Raw genomic sequence first — 12,851 nt, 5'->3', positions numbered from 1 at the left:
ATTACTATTTGATGTGTTTATTGAAATCTGATTTTCAGTAGTTGTGGTATTGTTATATACGTTCGGTGTAAAGGTAGTTGAGGATAATTCTTTAGAATGTCTTTTGTTTAAAGAGTTTGCTGGGAGTGTTGTTTGTTATGTTGCTATTTGTTTCCGCTCGTGGAGTAGAAGGGGGGATTCTTGTTGTATTGGCATAGGATGTTGCTAAATGGTTAAACGGCAGTCTTTCTCTCTGTCTACGACGAGCTTCACTAATGCTGCATTTTTCTAGAGTAGTAATTTTAAGTACTTCTTTCCCTTGAATGAATTTTGAGCAGTTTCTATCAGAGGCTGGGTGTTCACCTGAGCAATTGGCACAGAATGTTCTGCTACATATATCAGGAGTGTGTGGGGGAAGGTTGCAGTTGCAGCAAGATGGATTATTCGACCATCTTTTCAGGGTATGGCCTAGTCGCTGGCAATTCTTGCAGCGCATGGGATTGGGGACATAAGGCTGGACTTTGACCTTGTACCAGGCAACATCTACCGACTCTGGGAGGCGATATAGGTCAAATGTGAGTAACATGAGACCGGTGAGGGTTGGTTTGCCGTCAATTTGGCGGGAAAACTTGTAAACTGCGGTGACATTTTGGTTTTCCATTTCGCTTACAATCTCGTTTTCGGGCACGTGTTTAAGACAGGGCGCGTATATTACGCCTTTCACAGAATTTAGATTTTCATGTAGTTTAACATTAATTGGGCACAAGTTGGACAGGGCTTTGGTTTTAAGGAATTTTTCGGCAATACGGGCATTTCGTGCTAGAATTAATAGACTTTGCATTTTTTGATAGCGAAGGGGCTTAGTTGTGAAAGGGAAATATTGCTGTCAGCAGATGAAATTAATATGAACTTTGGGTTGTTGGTTGGAGCGGATTTTTGGGGAAGAAGGGGAAAGTCGTTTGATTTAGAATTTGGTTTTTTCTTTTTTTCTGGGTTTGCGTCGAAGACCTCCAATTCAGAGAATCTGTTTGGAGGCCTATCTGGCCACGGCATGTTGAAAAAGAAAATGCACTTTACTCTAAATAACTATTTTCTTTGTTTTAAAATTATATAAATGATCAGATCCATGTGGATAGCAAAAAAGAAACGAATATAGTGTAAAGCACAATATGATTGTTTAAGGTAACGGAACCTTTCTCACTGAGTATCACTTTTTGACAAAACACGTCTGATTGCTTTGAATGATAGTCCGCGACTGTGAAGGATCTATAGGGTGGTGGTCTAATGGTCTAGTGGACGGACAGCGCTGGTTAGTAACAGTGGCGCGCTGAATTTGAAGCTCCGGATACGATACATTCAATCGCCAAAAAAAATGGATACGGAAATAAGTGGACCATAGGATTAAAGAGAATGTAGAGAGAAGTTATAACAAGCCGAAAAAAGAAGTAAAACCCTGGGCAGTGTTAACATACGGACAGTACGAGACAGTATTATATAAAATAGCCAAGGTATTTAAGAAGCATAAAATCCAGACTGCATTCAAAAATAGGAAAACTTAGGGAGAATATTAACTAAAGGCACAAAAAAGGAGGACGTTATGGCCGAGAAGGTTTCATGTTGTCATACCAAATCGTTTCCGAGATGGTTGGGCTAGTACCTTAATGGTGCTTGTTACTGCAACGTACCGGATCTGCATCCGGCAAAGGACCATCAACATCGATAACACTCCCCAGGGCCTTCGGGGAGTGTCCTTATCGCTACAACAACAACAACAACTCATTAGATAAATAAGGGATTTATAAGATAAGTTATAAGTTAACTATATTTCGGGAACACATACGGTATTTTAGCAAGGAAACGCAGAAATCAACAGCGCTCCAGAATTGAGCTGTGCACAAAACCGGTTTTGTCCTCCAAACCGAAATTGATAAGGGATGACGGAAACTTGTTCCAAATTAGTTCTAGCTCTCACTCTGTGAAAATTCAACAACAAAGAATAATCTAATTCACCCATACGCCCAAACGGTGGGGGTTGAGGTTTTCTAATGGAAAGGTTATTTTAAACGGCATTGCTTCTACGAGTATGCAATGGTCCAAACGTATTTTTGGCATGAAAATTCTCTCAGCAAAAAATAAAGACTAAGCAGACGCCGTTGTAGCTTGGCTGATGTACATACATACGAATTATGACGCTGCGAGGATGGCTGAGAGGAATAATGAACGGAAATTTTAATATACAATCCATTTCAAAGAATCTTACCTTGGCTGTGCTGTGGGTTGTCGTTGTTGCGTTGGTGGCGGTGGTTGAGGATGGCCATACGCACCAAGCCCAGATCCTGGATAGGCACCACTTTGACTTGGTGCTGCACCCCATCCACCTAAGTCCCCCATTCCAATACCATGTTGGTCGGCCAACCCATAGATGTTATCCGCCGTCGGCTGATACGTTGGATATTGAGACTGTTGTTGTAACGGATGCGGAGCACGATGACGTGGTGGATAGGAGCCAGGAGGTCCCATCGCGCGTGGTGTCGCCGCCGCTGCTGCTGCAGCAGCTGCGGTCGGGTCATAGCGATAGTATGGGTCTCTGAAAAATTTTAATAAACAAAATAATAAAGAAAGCTATATTTAAATATGTACGTTGCAAATAGAGCCCGTACTATTCTCAACTGTCTAGCGTTGCCGATGCTCGAACATAAACTGTAAAAACTTTTATAAAAATATCATAATAGCACCGACTCTGTGGTTGTGCGGTTAAGTTTCATAAAAAGTTGGCGAAATGCTGGTCGTAAAGAACCGTCAATCCCCAAAAGTGGACCGTACCTACTTTTATTTATTTAAAGCCTCATCTCCATCGCCTAAAAACTCTGAATGCATTTAGACGAATTCGGCGATTACAGTAAAATCTTCCATTTTTTTGCACATTTTAGCGATGTACGAATGAATGAACGAATAATGAGCAAATTATTTAGGTAACGTAATTAACTGTTTTTGGCAGTGAATTCTGCTAAAATTGAGATTCTGAAGCACTTGCTTTTGCTTAAAATCTAACGATACCCGGCTGCCTGGGGATGTAACGATGGCCTTACCACGGCAAATGCTACTTTCACATATTTTATACTCCGCAGTGCGTGGAAGCCGTTGTTGTTGTTGCTGTGTTAACAGTGCTTCGCCCCATTCAATGGGCACGACCACTCACAAATGGTTATTGGATGCCTCTAACGGGAATCCAAGAAAACTGGCAGTTTCAACAGGGACGGACTATAGGAAGATTGGTGTTCGAGGCGTAGGTTCCACATTACATTTAAAATATGGTTTCTGTCATGTTGGGACACATCGTAGGCAGGACATACATTACGTATGTCGGGGTTGATTCTGAACAAGTAAGAGTTTAACATGTTACTGTATCCAGAACGAAGTTGGCCCAGGGTGACTCGTGTCTCCCTTGGTAGTGTGCTTTCTTCTTCTGCAAGAGTAAGATATTGTATATTGATAAGAGGGTTTACCTGGCGCGTCCTGGCAAAGGCGTTTACCGATTCTAAATGAATTTTGCTCATTGCCTCCTTATGCTTGCCTGTGTTGGCAGGTGCCGGATCTCATTATAGAGCTTATGGAAATGTTCCCTTAACCCCCGTGGAGGTGGGGCTGGGTCAAGCATTTGTTTGCTAGGGTGTCTTGGTTTACGCCGATCACTTTATCGGCGGCGGCGGCGTAGGCTCTATTATGTACCGCCGACGGCAGCGCGCCGGAGCACGCAAGCGTTCTTATTTAAAAAAAACTTGATTTTTCTATTTAAAAAAAATTCATTTAGGAAAGGTTTTGTTTATATTTATTTAAAGAAATCAACGTTTTGGACATTTCAGAAAGATCCGGAGTTTTTGCCTCAAAATCTCGCGGATCGTTCAAAAAATTTCTGGAGTACCCTGCCTTTCATTCACTTACTCCAGGGAGTCTTCGAACGTAACCCCGATCTTAAGGACTGCTACTGTTGCGCCTGTCGAAAAAAATTCAAATATTAAAAATGGTCACAATTTCGTGTGATTGCCTTGTGCAAAGCGTAGTTTCACCGAGGGAGATGTTCTGGGCTAACTCCTAACTCGTCGTGGATAAGATTTCTTTAAATCATTTGTGGCTACATGCTGGTCACGCACAAAGACGACTTGCGGTTGGTATCAATTGTGTACTAATAGTCATGACTCTCGTGGCACAGTTCAGAAATTACAATTCAAGTTCAGAAAAGTACAATTCAAGTTCAGAAAATTACAATTCAAGTTCAGAAAATTACATTTCAAGTTCAAAAAGTTACATTTCAAGTTCAGAAAATTACAGTTCGAATTCCGAATTTTTAAGTAGGATGTTAATTTTCAAAAGTTATTTTAATTAATTAATTTTATACTTATATGTTACTTGCGGAAGTGTTGATGCTTCGTTGACCATGTTGCCAAAATGGTGGCTTGGGTATAGTGTACCCCAAATTTTCTTCAAGGTGTGTACATCCCGAACCTTGAAATCAAATGGACGATAATTCTTTCCAACAAGTGCATGATGACGCTACGGCGAAGAAAGTACTTCAGTCGAAACACCAGTTTGGAAGCAGTGGAAGGGAGAGCCCTCAACAGAGTTCAGATCAATGGTTGTGACGCTAAGAACATAGCTGGATGGATTGCTTCTTATGAGCGAGAGTTTTTTTCTTCGCTATCTCGCAAAATTGATTTAAACGAGTTAAGATGTCCAATGCTTCCTGAACACATAGGTACCATCTTACATACATTTACTTCAATTGTATGAAAAAAACAAAATACCCGATACATTTTCTGAACCTGAATTGTAAATTTGAATTTGAATTATAATTTTCTGAACTTGAATTGTAATTTTCTAAACTTGAATTGCAATTTTCTGAATTTAAATTGTAATTTTCTGAATTTGAATTGGAAATTTCTGAATTTAAATTGGAATTTCTGAACTTGAATTGTAATTTTCTGAATTTGAATTGCAAATTTCTGAATTTAAATTGGAATTTCCGAACTTGAATTGTAATTTTATGAACTTGAATTGTAATTTTCAGAACTTGAATTGCAATTTTCTGAATTTAAATTGTAATTTTCTGAACTTGAATTGGAAATTTCTGAATTTAAATTGTAATTTCTGAACTTGAATTGTAATTTACTGAATTTGAATTGTAAATTTCTGAATTTAAATTGAAATTTCTGAACTTGAATTGTAAATTTCTGAATTTAAATTGGAAAATGTGTAGTTTTTTCAGCTGTTTTATAGCTATAATTCCCGATGTGCGAACAGTAGCAATCCCGAGTACCAGTCGCTACCACGCCTCCTGGCCCGCACATCATATGCCAGGACGGAAGCCATAGGACTGCGACATCGAACTCATACCTTCGTCGACGTCACTTTACTAGAAGCTCTAGGTGTAGCTCCAAAGACTTTCTAACGGATGTTTTTGTCGCGCTATACTGACGAGCTACACCAGACAAACACGTTGAAATGTTAGGGCGGGACTAATCGGCCAAGGATGCCGCCCTCGAAATCATAAGCAGTCTAAGTGGATGTCATTGCGTAACTCATGGGTGAAAATCGTATAATCCTGGGAGCATCTACATAATTAAAAATCTACAAGGACCCTGGATAAAAGTTTTAAAATGTAGACCAAAATTTTCAGACGTTTGTGTTCGAAACATTGATTTCAATAGTCTTCGTTAAACCAAAACGATATTTTAGAATGAAAGTCGACCGATTTTAAGTTGAAAGATGTTAAGGTTATATGCTTAGTCCAAACTGTTATTTTCCGGCCTTATGATATAATAGCTCATTGTGGATGACCGCGTAGCTTCAGTTTTCAGACTAGTTCGACTATCCACTACGTTAGGGTAGTGAACACCCGGTCGTTTGTTCGACTGTCTTGGGAAAGCTTTTGCTTCACCACTTTGAGTGTTGTTGCGAAGGACAAAGCCTCACCTGGTAAATATATATGTGCCTACGTATTCACATTTGTATTGGGAGCCGTAGCGTGTAGGTGATATTTATATTGGTTGATATGCTATAATCAATGTGAATCACTCCAAGGGACTAGGGCTGCCAACTTTAGGAAATGTCAAACTGGGAGACTTGGGTGTTGAAGATGAATTGTGAAAATCAAAATGAACATTTCAGACCCTATTTTATAGTTTCGCAAATAAACAACAATTGTTTCAATAAAAGGCCAAAACCTTCAAACCCTCCTCATACGTACATATATCTTCAACTTAAGTATGAGGTGAGAATTATTTCAATAGAGTATTTAAACCCCTGGAACCTATTTAAGGATTTTGCATCACTGATTTCGGTTATTCTTTTAGCGAATCGGGATAAGAATTTTTGACACTTTTTTCGGGTAATTTGCTTTTTTAACAACTTGAGGACAATTTGAAAACATGTTCGCCTTGGGTAATTTTATTTGAATTCATTGTTCTTTATTAACTTTTTGAAAAAATTATGCAAAGTGATCATTTAAATCTATATATATAAAAAGAAGTGTACATTTTGATTGCCACTCCATAACTCGAGAACGGATAGAAAGATTGCCATGAAATTTTTAGGAAAGATACAGGAAGGAGAGATGATGGTTAGTTGATTTTGAAATCCCAAATCAGTTTAGCCATTCTTGAGTTATGATTTTTTTTTATAAAAAATTCAAAACTTGTTATCTAATATATAAAATTCTCCTGTCACGGTTTTAGAGGCTTGTGAGCATATTGGGTAGGTCTGAGAATCGGCCAACGTCTACCTTTTTTTTCGCTACGTGCCTCGGGTCTTGAGATCAAAACGTGGACCCGGGTACCCCTAGAATGTGTTTATACAATATGGATATCAAATGAAAGCTGTTGATGAGTGCTATAGTTCAGGATAATTTTCATACCCATGTATGACTAGGGTCTCGAGATATAGGCCAAAACGTGGACCCGGGTACCCTTAGAATGTGTTTATACAATATGGATATCAAATGAAAGCTGTTGATGAGTGCTATAGTACAGGATAATCTTCATACAACTGGGAGGCTAGGGTCTCGAGATATAGCCCAAATCGTGGACCCGGAAACACCTAGAATGTGTTTTTATATTATGGGTATCAAATTGAAGCTGTTGATATGTTCTATAATACAGAGTAAGTTTTACACCGATGAGTGACTAGGGTCTCGAGATATAGGCCAACACATAGACCCGGATACCCCTAGAATGTGTGTGTATTATGGATATCAAATGAAAGCTGTTGCTGAGAGCTCTAAAGTTCATTAGTCGCATCAACCTGGCAAAACTGGTAAATATGCATGCGAAGCCGAAATAAAGACAAGAATTAATAATACCCACATACCTATTTACATACGTCCTATTCGATTTACCTGAAATTTCGTATATATATTTGCCTATATTAGTATTTACGATGCTTTTTTCCGGGAAGTATACCAGAGACGGACTGGGATTAGGACTGGGACTGAGACTGAGGCTCGGACTGGGATTAGGACTGGGACTGAGACTGAGACTCGGAGTGGGACTGGGACTGAGACTCGGAATGGGACAGGAACCAAATACATACCACCCTCTGGGACTGGCAATAAGAGATGGAGAAGGACAAAAGAGAGGAGGAGACTGAGAAAGAGATAGAATGAGACGAGGATGGAGATGAAGCGAAAAAGACGGAGGGAGCAGTGAATAAAAAGATTAGGAAAAAGTGTAGAGAGTAGGGCAGAGTTAGACGGAAAAAGCTTATTAAAATGTATGCCGGCCGATAGGCCAAATTTAGGCTGAACAACGTCTGCCGGGTCTGCTAGTTTATTATATAAATTTTCTTTTAGTGTTTTGTTTTGATAACTTGGTGAATTGGGTGATGCAAAATCCATGTTAAGCTGGCATTGAAAGCGCTTGTTTTCTCAAATAACTTTTGAACGGTTAGAAAGTGTTAAATTTCGGAATTGAATTGTTATAACTGGCAGTGATGCGTATCCCTTGATACCCCTACCCCTTTCGGCCATATCGGACCAATTTTCGACATGAACAATAAACTGACTAGACAGTCTTAAATCAGTAGAAAATATAGTAACACGCCAACGCCGCCGCCGCCGCAAAAACGATGAAAATCGACGGCCACGGCGGCGTATATCTAGTATATATGTATGTGGGACATGTAATGTGTTGGATATAACACTGATGTCCGAGCGTGATATATCAAGGTATGAGTTGAGGGTCCTTATTACCCCCCCCCCCCCCCCCACCCCCCCAGCGGATTAGAGGACTTAGAATATACCCGCCGCAGGTATGCCTGTCGTAAGAGGCAACTTAAGTACCAAATTGTTTCAAGGGGTTGTGTAGCGCAACTGCCAGCGCAGTTTATAGCTTCTCCAACACATTTGTCAACCTCACCTGCCCGTGTCGGATCCTGTTTCTTTAGCAGCCGAGGCTCTGGCGAGCTCAAGTTCCTCATGGATCTAGAGGGTGAGAGGGGCGATATGGCCTAGAATGTTTTATGTGGTCATACTAAATCGTTCCCGGGATGGTCGGGCTTATACCTAAATGGTGCTTGTTACGGGAACATCAAAAACCCATCAGGGAGAGTCCTTGTCGCTACAACAACAACAACAGGGTCATTATTAGGCCGTAATTATGAGACCATACATTTAGCAGCTTCAACACCTACGTGAGGCGAATCTTGTTATAAATATGAATCTATCATACACAGATTATAAAGGTGAGGTTCCGACGACCCAAAGCTTCTCGCGGAAGAAGGAAGTGGGGGCTGTAATAACGTGGAGGATTCGACCGGGTTCCATCAAATTCTCGAATGGTCGGCCTAGTACCTAAATGGCGCTAGTTGCCAGAATGTAGTGAACAAATATCCTCAAAGGACCAGCAACATCGATAACACTTTCCAACGCTCTCGGAGAGTTTCTTCATTGGCACAAAAGAAGCTTCCACCTAAAGAAGGTAGAAAGAAGTAAACCTTCTGTAAACCACATCGTTAGTCGGGTTGAAAAAATTGGCTTAAACAGCCGATACCGACATTTTTAGTAGTTATTAATTCATCTTTGCTATAATGTTTTCAGTAAATTTTACAGTATACGAATTTTCATTATTTAAAAATTGCATAAAAGCCTAATACCAATTACACAGAAACTTAATGGAATCACAATTTCGTTTAACGAAATATATAATTCTTTCTTTTCACACAGGGCCTTTTGCTTCATTAACTAACTTCTGTCAGTAGCCCAATAAAAATATGCTTTTAAAGATAGATGTTGCATCCTACCCAACATGTGCTAATTTTAAAAAAAACCAAATTATTTTTTGGTGCAAATGCAGCAAAAGTAAAAATTTTTTCTTTATTATTATTAAAAATAATTTACTTTTGATTGTCAATTGTTACATTAACAATAAAATCCGAAAAACACAACATGCAAAATCGACTTTTCACTCTATTAGGTATTCAATTGAGCAATAATGTGATAATTAAAACTTGGAATATTCTATAATAGATTGAGTTTAATAAGGGCCTTAATGTAGAAAACCTACGTAATTATTTCATTAAACCTTTGTCTGAAATCGGCAGAAAGGCGGTTATGAGTCAATTAAAAAAAAAAAACAAAGAGTTTAATTTTAGTTTTCCTCTTACCCTTGGTGATTTCCGTGAAACATATTTTGGGCATTGCCATCCATCAGATTCTATCAGCCAGATATTCGAAAATCTACTCTTTTCACACCTTTGTTGCAATTAAAATTTTTCCTGCAATTTATTTGGAGCCCGTTGACCGATTCTTGCTCCGACGATGCAAATCGTTTCAACACTCCGCCCTATTGAAATTGCGCACATCCGTTTGAGGCGGAAAAGGGTTTTCGCCCTCCTGGCTCTATGCGATAAACTTTCGTGTAGTGTATCAATAATTAGAATATTAAAATTATATATCCTTCTTGATCTTTATCTTCTTAAGAGGGTTTTGTTATAAAATTGTGCATCCGCTTCTGTTTAGCTTACTAAATGATCTCTGAGCGTTCAACTCGCTTGTTCTTATAAATTGGTCAAAAGTACCTTTTGTTAAATTTTGTTTGGAACCATTTGCTAATAGATAATTTTCCCAATGTAAACAAAGTTGATAGGACCTTTGATATTTGCAGTGTTACATCATTCACAACTGTAAACATAAAAATATATACTAAAACCTTATTTCATATTTCTGTAAAATTAAAGAAGTAAATATGATTATTCCATTTAATAGTATTTTCCTATCATTTTCACATAAGCCTTATTTTGTAATGCAAATCTGAAACGAAAAGAAAAACGGAATGCATTAGATACTGTTACTACGTTTGTATAGGTATAAATGTTTTTTACTTAGAATATTTTGTTGCTTAGATTTATTAGTTGGATAGTAAAAAGCTATCTATCGTGTCAATGAGATCATTTGCTAGTTACTTTAGCAGAATATGTAATTTTTTTGGTCAGTACATGACCGTTGTTTCAAAAACGTAAGTCTCCGTTCTCTCTTGCCAAAGGCTGAGACCAGAATGATTTTACACCTACGCAATTTTAGATTTGAACCTTGGGCGTTTCGTAACAAGTCAAGCCAGCAATCCCTGATTCGCGATAACTGACGCCAATTGGAAGCACCAAGTGAGGTCAAGTTTTCCTCCACCTGACTCGCCCAATTCAGTGAAGGTCTCTCTTCCTCTGCTTCGAAACTGCGGTGCCAACTGAAATACTTTTGTGACCGCAGAGTTTGCGACCATTCGCATAACATGACTAGCCAGCGAAGCCTTTCAAGTCTTTATTCGCTGCACTATCGTCATATCTGTGTAAAGCTCATACAGCTCAGCATTATAACTCCTCCGATACTCGCCGTTGGCGTCACGAACAGGACCATAAATCTTCCAATGAACTTTTCTCTCGAACACTCCAAAAGTACTTCGTCTTGTCCTCATTTACCGCAATACCCTTTCACCTCTTTATCTAATGCAGAGAAGGCAGAACTCACAGCGCGTTTGTTCAGACCAATAATATAAATATCATCTATGTACATACGCCAGAAATTGTACGCTCTTATAACAGATTGTACCATCACGGATTAGTTCTGCTGCTAGAATTAGCTTCCCAAGCATTATGTTAAAGAAATCTCACGAAAGGCCTCGTCTGAAGCCTCGTTTGGGTTCGAATGGCTCGCAGAGGTCATTCCCAATCCTTACAGAGCTGGTGATGTTGCTCAACGTCATTTGGCAAAGCTTACACGCTACCCATAGAGTAAAGTAATTTTGATTCATTTTATTGTAGATCCGAAAAACTTTGAGGTTTGGCTATATTCAAAAAGTGAGCCTCGCTTCTTCTCCTCTATCTCTATTGCATTCTCGTTTAGTTTATCCTCCATTTTTCTTTCTTATTCCTGCCCACCCCTTATTTTTTTATTTAGCTTCTACTCCCACTCCTACTCAAATTCCAAATCTCACTCCCGCCCTGGCTCTCACTCCCACTGAAGCCCCACTTATATATGGAGTCTATTATACATTTTGGATCCCTTCTTCATATAATTTTGGAGATCAATCAGGTGCCAGGACTTATGTTATCGAATAACTCCGTCCTCTTTGCAAATACTAGATGTTTTCTATGACATAGCTTAATTTCTGCCACGCCTTTCCTGCTTGATGGATCATATGCAACTCGTGTCTCATTTTGATTTTTCCCAAACGGATTGGGATGTACACTCCTTTGCCAACCTATCTCTTTATGACCGGGAACCTAGTACATATAATACATATACACAAAGCAAATTCCGACCATATTGAACATTCACGTCGTTGCCATTTTGCTACCGACTGTCATAAATACAAAAATACTGGGTATGACGTTCGATCAGAATCTACATATTGGCGGGCATGCGCAGCAATTGTACCTTAAATCCAGAGTCGGAACAAAATCCTCAAGCCACTTGCCGGCAGCACTTGGGGTAAAGATAAGGAGCAGCTCATCACCACTTCCAAAGCAATCAGCCGGGCTCTTGCATGTTAAGCTTCCCCGATATGGGCGCCGAGCCTAAGGCGTACATTGGAGAAAACAGCAGGCCTGTCAAAACACCGCTATAGGAACTGTCACGGGATGTGTTATGACGAAAGCAACCTCAGCAGGGAGACGCGCGTCACTCAAGCTCAACTTCGATCTAGATACTGTAATGGGTAAAACTCTTACTTATCCAGAATCGACCCCGACATAGCCAATGTAAGTTGTAAGTGTCCCCACATGACACCAACCATTTTTTCAATTGCAATGTGGAAAGTCTTTAACACCCTTATATCTCTGGTTCAGACCTGTGGCAACTTCCTCGGACTCCCGTAGAGTAGCTCTATGTAGTTGGCACATCCAAAAAAATTTTTTTTGTTTTATGTGCTAAATTGTGTATCCGTCGTTCACCCATCGTTTGTCAAAAAAAAAAAAAAAAAGATTTATAACTTTTTAATAAAAGGTGGACAGACAGTTTCCTGTACAAACATTGACAAACGCCGGGCATATGATTTAGCACAATGCAATAAAATTGTATAACTTTTTAACATACTGTGACGAATATTAGCATCACTAAGCGATACCAACATCACTAAGCCGATACTAAGCAGACACTCGTATGTACGTAAATAAATCAATCATCATGTACACATACATACATACAAGGCAGCAGAGAGATACTCACAAACGCATGTCATCATCAGCCGAAGTAGTACTCATATATGCACACGCATATGGTTACAAACCAACAATATATATATATATATATGTATATAGCTGGTAAACAAGCATGAAGTTCACGAAATTACTAGACCTTAGGAGAAATCGGTGAACGAGGAAACCGAGAG

The 12,851-nt window shown here is 39.3% G+C and overlaps 1 protein-coding gene across 13 annotated transcripts in view; it reads right to left on the bottom strand.

The window, feature by feature from the left end:
- The window catches only part of kis (kismet), a 256,293-nt gene that overhangs the window by 164,483 nt on the left and 78,959 nt on the right, over positions 1-12,851 (bottom strand). For 10 of the 13 annotated variants that reach the window (XM_067766689.1, XM_067766688.1, XM_067766695.1 and 7 more), the window contains exons 2-3: positions 9,634-10,279; positions 2,240-2,566 (exon numbers count right to left, since the gene is read on the bottom strand). In XM_067766689.1, coding sequence (XP_067622790.1) covers positions 2,240-2,566; positions 9,634-9,677 — 371 coding nt within the window. In that variant the 5' untranslated portion in view covers positions 9,678-10,279. The remainder of the gene's footprint in view (positions 1-2,239; positions 2,567-9,633; positions 10,280-12,851) is intronic. The other 3 variants (XM_067766692.1, XM_067766690.1, XM_067766691.1) reach the window with 1 other exon arrangement.

Source organism: Eurosta solidaginis, chromosome 2, assembly GCF_040869045.1.
Source record: "Eurosta solidaginis isolate ZX-2024a chromosome 2, ASM4086904v1, whole genome shotgun sequence".
Taxonomy (NCBI): Eukaryota; Metazoa; Arthropoda; class Insecta; order Diptera; family Tephritidae; genus Eurosta; species Eurosta solidaginis.
This window is presented reverse-complemented; position numbering and strand designations above follow the sequence as displayed.